The 6,521-nt window shown below is 47.4% G+C and overlaps 1 protein-coding gene across 1 annotated transcript in view; it reads right to left on the bottom strand.

Moving 5' to 3' along the window:
• Positions 1–366: 366 nt before the first annotated feature.
• The window catches only part of NET1 (neuroepithelial cell transforming 1), a 65,318-nt gene continuing 59,163 nt past the window's right edge, over positions 367–6,521 (bottom strand). The window contains exons 8-11 of the mRNA XM_081958688.1: positions 6,147–6,162; positions 5,878–6,048; positions 3,919–4,105; positions 367–2,644 (exon numbers count right to left, since the gene is read on the bottom strand). Coding sequence (XP_081814814.1) covers positions 2,250–2,644; positions 3,919–4,105; positions 5,878–6,048; positions 6,147–6,162 — 769 coding nt within the window. The 3' untranslated portion in view covers positions 367–2,249. The remainder of the gene's footprint in view (positions 2,645–3,918; positions 4,106–5,877; positions 6,049–6,146; positions 6,163–6,521) is intronic.

The following is a 6,521-nucleotide window of genomic DNA, read 5'->3' as shown; positions in this document are numbered from 1 at the left end:
GAAGCACCTTGGGGGGGGTCAAGCAATCATCATTTGTCACCTTCCTGGCCATGGATTTCCTTAATGTCAGCATACAGAGAGTCTTCCAACTTATGACCAACACATTTTTGCTGCTAAGTGAAATATTTGTTCAGTTTGGGGCCATTTTAGGACTTTTCGTGCCACATTTGTTAAGTGACCCCAACTGGTTTTTTTATATTTGTAAGAAGATAGTGACAAATGTTAATAGTTAATAGATAAATGTTAATAGTATCTATATTTGCAAATGTATTTGAAAGGAAAAAATAAAAAAAACTTTGTGACTTCCCCCTTAACTCTCCCCCTCCCATCATTCCTCCGAAATCAAAAGAGGCTGAATGCCAAGGATCGATGCAATATGAGCTTTAATCGTATTTTCCATTTTATGTTACTGTACAAGGAAACATTTACAGTGCTTTGGTAATTCTCTTATTTACATTTGCTTCCGAGGGGCTCCACCCCCTGCCCTCAATGCTGGCCAGATGCATTTCTGCACCAGAATTTAAAAAGGAAAAAAAAAAAAACAAGCAGAAAACACCGTGTTATTTATTTGTTCACTTCTCACTGGGCCAATTTTGGGGAGGTAATTTTTCAGGTGGGCTGGTTTAAGTAGCTTGTGGCGGCTTTCTATTTCTTTACATTCATTTTCTTGCGTTTTGAGCCTTCTTCCCACCTGGCCCTCAATCCTCGAAGAGAACTGCCAGTAAACCGAACATCTACACTTATCTTTCCCCCGTTCCCAACACAGTAACAAAACCCCTCGCTAACCCTCTTAACCGACTTACGACGTGCTTTTCTGTGCTCCCCCCCCCAGTCGCATCTTTTGATGCCTTTCAAAAGACTTTGTCCCCCCCCCCTTTTATCGCACACTTTCTCCCCTTTTATCCATCTTCTGTAACCTTTCCTTCCTTCACTTTCTTCCAGCAGTTGAAGTTCAATCTTCCCCCGCTGCTACACATCCCAACAAAAACTTCAGCCTTCCTCCTTATTTAAGGTAGCCAATTCCTATCCGCCGGAGCTCCACCTTGGAAATTTTCTCTCCTCTGACCTATTCAAAAGCCCCCCCCCCCCCCCCCCGCCCTCTAAATCCCAGATCTGTTGGAAACGTGGGAACACCGGTCTGGTTTATCTCCTTCCCTGCGACTCCAATGTCTCCAGGGATCTATGGCTTGGTTTCAGCCACTCTGAGCTGGCTTTCAATCACAAATAGTATATATACCGGCACTCATGCATCAAGAAAAAGGGAGGTGGGGGAGAGAAAATAGGGTCCGTTTCGAGGAAGAAACGACACAGGCATGAAAGTGCAAAAGGAAGGGTCTACAAAAGTATTCAAATAATATTTAAAAAAAAAAACCAACAAGATTAAATATGCGGCGTAGCAATTCGCAGGAGGAAAAGCACACCACCAAGTAGAGAATTCCAGTCATTCGAATGGAAACGTGTTGAACCTGGGGTCTTTTGGGGAGGAACAGTTGGGCACCTTTAGACGGTGTCAATTTAGAGCAGTGTATCTCAATTGTGGTGTCTTTAAGACGGATTGGACTTCAACTCCCAGAATTCCCCAGCCAGCCTATAGGCTGGCTGGGGAATTCTGGGAGTTGAAGTCCACCCGTCTTAAAGTCACCACGATTGAGATACACTGTCCTAGAAGAGAAGTTGATAATCGGACGACTTTTGTCCAGAGAATCAAAATCATCGAAATCCCTCCAAAATCCCAATTTTTTCCCCCTCCAACCATTTTTAAAACAGCCCGTTTGTATTCGGAAGGCAATTTTTTAACACGTTTGCAGTCCTTTGGAGAAAACGCTTTTCCTTCCCGATATTACAGCATGTGCAGAAGGAAGGAGAGCTCCGGGATCTGCTGTTGCGATCAGGAAATCTGAGCCTTTAATTTCGAGCCCACCCGCCCCGCCCTAGCCCCCAGGGGTCAGACACCGGTTCAACAACGTTTGCGGAAAAACCAGTAGCTGCCTTTAAAAAAAAGGGAAAGGAAAAAAAGAATGGAAAAGGATGGAAGGGAAAAAGAAAAGAAAGAGGAAGAAAGGAAGAAAAAAGGGAGGTAGGAAAGAAGGAAGGAGGGAAGGAAGGAAAGAAAAACCCAGACTCACATGTAACACAAAAAGACCGACAAAGAGAGAAGGGGAGACCTTTCACCATTCTCACATTACAGGAAAGAAAATGTACACTTTATTTATAAATAAAAGAGCAAGGAAGCCGTTCGTTCCCGCTATTTAAACCAGAGTCTCTTTCCGTTTGATGCTGAGCTGGTTTTTGTCCCTGCTTTTCCTGAGTGCCGAATGCATCCGGTAAGTCTTGACATTCCTCAGCTCTCCCGCCGCCTCGGCTTCCGACCCGTTCTCGCCCAGCTCCATGCGGAAGCTGCCCGAGGCGGAAGGCTGCCTCCTCTGGATCTTGGTGCTGGAGCCGAAGGGTTGGTTCTCTTCGCCTTCCTCACTCAGCTCGGGCAGGTCCTTCATCTCGAAGGGCACGGGGCTCGGCTGGAAGGGCGCGACGGCCGCCTGGATGCAGTTGACCCACTGCTGCTTGTGGAAAATGTCGTTGGCCTGCAGCGTGTGGGACTGGCCCGAGGAGGACTCCCGGAAACGGACCCGGAAGATGTTTTTGGCTGGAAACAAAGGGAGGAGGAAAAGGAGGATGGTTACGGAGACGCTCCATTGGCCAGATCAAGGTTGTCCCAAAGGGGCTTCCACCCCCACCCACCCCTTGTTATGTTCGTGGGAAAGGTTTCGCTTCTCGTCCAAGGAGCTTCTTCAGTTCGCACTGAGGTTACGACCGAAGACGTTCCAGAACTCGTGTTAGAACCGAAGGAGCTCCTTGGAGGAGGAAGGGAACGTTTCGAAAGAAAAAATACCCAAGAAAGACCACCTTCAAAACATTTCGCTTCCCACCCAAGCAGTTGCTTCAGTGCTATCTGATGCTAGGACCGAAGAAGTTCTAGAACCAACGTGAGAACGACAGGTCTAGAGCCGATGCTCACCCTGAAGCTCCAGAACAGATGCCAGAACCACAGCTCTAGAACCGGTGCTCATAGTTCTAGAACCGATGATGGGGCCAGAGTTCTGGAGCCGATATTAAAAAACAGACGCTCTAGGACCAATGATAGAATGAAAGTTGTAGATGCGATGCTGGAACAGAAGTCTAGAATCAATGCTAGACCCAGTTTTAGACCCGGGCGCTAGAACCAGAGTTCTAGAACAAATGTTAGTGCTGAAGAAGTCCTAGAGCAGATGTTAGAGCAAACGTCCAGAACTGATATTAAAACAGAAGCTCTGGAACCAATGACAGCATCAAAGTTCTGGAGCAGATGCTAGAACAGAAGTTCTAGAACCAATGCTGGAACCAGTTTAGAGCCCCCCCGATGCTAGAACCAAAGAGGGTCCAGAACCGATGCTAGAACCGAAGTTCTAGAACCGGTGGTGGAACAAAAGCGGTTCCAGAGACGATGTTTAGAACTAAAGAAGCTCCTTGGGTGAGAAGCAAAATGTTGGCAAAGAAAACACCAAGAAAGTCCGGTTGTTTTTGGTAACTTTCAGGAACAAGGAGAAGGAAGTTCTGGTCAACTCTTGAAGGCCACATCAAGGGTGGCTCCTGGTTGGGAATCTCTTGCCAAAAGAGAACAGGATCTTATACTATTCTGGACAAATGGTTGTTCAATCTCTTCTTCAAAACCTCCAGCAATGGAGCATTCACAACTACTGGAGGCAAGGAGTTCCACTGATTAATTGCCGTTACTACCTCCTTAATTCTAGAGTGCTCAATCCTCTTTCACCAGCTTCCATCCCATCCTGCCCTCAGGTGTTTGGGGGGAACAGGTCGACCCAGACTCTTCCTCGGGATAGCCCCCCCCCCCCCAAAAAATATTGGAACCTTCCTGCCTACCTTTATCCGAATTGCCGAAGGCCCCCCGGAAGGACCCGCCCATTTTGACGTCTCCGTCTTGCAAGTCCTCCAGCACCAGATCTTGGACCGGGATCGGCTGCCGATACACTTGGTAAGAATGGCGCTCGTTCCGCGTCACGGGCCGGGTGAGGACCAAGATTTCTTGGAAGAGGAAGATGTAAAGTTTCTGGAAAGAGGAAGAGGAGGAGAGGAGAGGTTTTAAGTGGAATTCAGCCACAATCAAAGAGAGGGAACTGAAGTTAGAACAATTAACCAGTGGAACAGAAGTTGCCTCCAGAAGTTGTGAATGCCCCAACACTGGAAATCTTTAAGAAGATGTTGGATAGCCGTTTGTCTGAAACGGTATAGGGTTTCCTGCCTAGGCAGGGGGTTGTACTAGAAGACCTCCAAGGTCCCTTCCAACTCTGCTACTGTATTGTATTGTAAGTTCACCATATATATATATTTCTATGCAGATGGAAAGGTTTTGGAACATTCTGTTGCCCCGCCCCCTAAAAACCCCGATTTTTAACCATAAAACATTGGTTTTAGATTTGGGGTGTCGAGCCTCGGCAGCTTTAAGACTTATGGACTTCAATTCCCAGAATTCCTCAGCCAGCATACCCACAGCCTTGCTGCCAAAGGACATGAGTGGAAAGGGAATTCTGGGAGTTGAACCCCACCCGTCTTAAAAGTATTTGAAAAGCACCGCTCTAGATACGAAGCATCGGATGGGCCAAATTTGACCCACGCGTTCTCCTACTAGCCTTCGGCTGCCCGTTCTTGCTAAAGAAATTGTCTAAATAATTGGAGTGTGATCAAAGATCCAAGGGAAGGATTAAAAAAAAACACCCTATAACGGAAGAGATGAACGTGACCAATGAGAACCTATATGGCAGGGGTGTCCAAACTTGGGAACTTTAAGACTTGTGGACTTCAACTCCCAGCAGAGCTGGTTGGGGAATTCTGGGAGTTGAAGTCCACAAGTCTTAAAGTTCCCAAGTTTGGACACCCCTGCTATATGGTTTATAGCCAAGACAAAAGATGTTTAAAAATGACTCTCTGAACTCCCATCTTTTATTTCTGCAAAACAGCCTTAAGTAAACATCGATGGCATTTTCCTCCCACGGGACACCAGAGGCCCAGAAGGTCACTTAATAAAGTCTAATTCCCCCCCCCCCCTTCTGCCAAATCCAAATTCTGAATTATGTCCCAGAGGCCTGGAAACTGGACAGCGACCAGCTCCGCTCTCTGTCTCTGGGCGCAGGATGGTGCCTTTAAATGGACTTCTGAAGACGCAACCTCCACTGGGCTCAAGTGGTGCCAGGGCTGACGCCGGGGACACAGTGTTCTTTTGAGTTTTTATACCAGGGAAGGAACAAAGGGCACCTGGCAGAAGGCATCGTCCTTTTTAAATTGGATTGCAGATCTTCGATAAGAAATTGAGGAGGAGAGGATGCGCGGCCTTGTTTGCTGGGCTCGTCCTCAAGAATTTATCATCATTATTATTATTATTTTAATCCTCTTTATTATTAATATGTAATTCGGGGTAGTTATTACTGATTGGTCCAAGGTCACTCAGCTGGCTTTCATGCCTAAGGTGAAACTAGAACTCACTATCACCTGGTGTCTGCCTCAAAGTCACCCAGCTGGCTTTCATGCCTAAGGCAGGACTACAACTCACCACCACCTGGTGATAGGCCCAAAGTCACCCGGCTGGTTTTCATGCCTGTGAGACTAGAACTCACCATCACTTGGTGATTGGTGCCAGTTCACCTAGCCAGCTTTCATGCCTAAGGTGAAACTAGAACTCACCATCACCTGGTGATAGGCCCAGTCACCCAGCTGGTTTTCATGCCCGAGGTGGGACTAGAACTCACTGTCTCCTAGTTTCTAGGCCACACCCTCTTAGGCGCTCTTAGCTCCCAGGCGTTCACAGTCCCCCCCATTTCTACTTACGTGGCCGTTTTTGTTCTTTAGCTCCCCGTGACAAAGCAAAACTTTGCTGGCTTCGATCCGTGGATCTCGCTGCTTCTCCTCCAGGTATTCCAGCTTATCGATGTAGTACTGGCATTCCGACTCCCCCTTCTTCAGGTTGATGTCCGAGAGGACCCCCTGGATGATGCAGATCTAGGGGGAAGGGACCCGTTGATAAGCATGGGGTGGAGGGAGGATAGGAAGCACCGCTAGACTAAACACTGAATGCTCGCCCTGATGACGTTACCTACTTTGGTAATGAAATGTCTGCAAAAGAACAACCAAGCGCAGAGGGCACCAAAGACCCCCCAGTCCTCCTCCTCTTCTTCTTCCTTCTTCCTCCCCTTCATTCCTTCTCCTTTTCTTCCTTTTTTCCTCCTCTCCTCTCCCTCCCCTTCATTCCTTCTCCTTTTCTTTCACTTTTTCCTCCTCCTCCTCTCCGTCCTTCTTCCTTCCCTTCATTCCTTCTCCTTTTCTTCCTTTTTTCGTCCTCGCCTCTCTCCCCTTCATTCCTTCTCCTTTTCTTCTTTTTTCCTCCTCCTCCTCCTCCTCTCCCTTCTTCCTCCCCTTCATTCCTTCTCCTTTTCTTCCTCCTCCTCCTCTTCCTTCTTTCTCCCCTTCATTCC

This window comes from Natrix helvetica (genome assembly GCF_964273705.1).
Source record: "Natrix helvetica genome assembly, chromosome: 6".
Lineage (NCBI taxonomy): Eukaryota > Metazoa > Chordata > Lepidosauria > Squamata > Natricidae > Natrix > Natrix helvetica.
The sequence above is the reverse complement of the archived record's forward strand: the minus strand, read 5'-3'. Positions and strand labels throughout refer to the sequence as shown.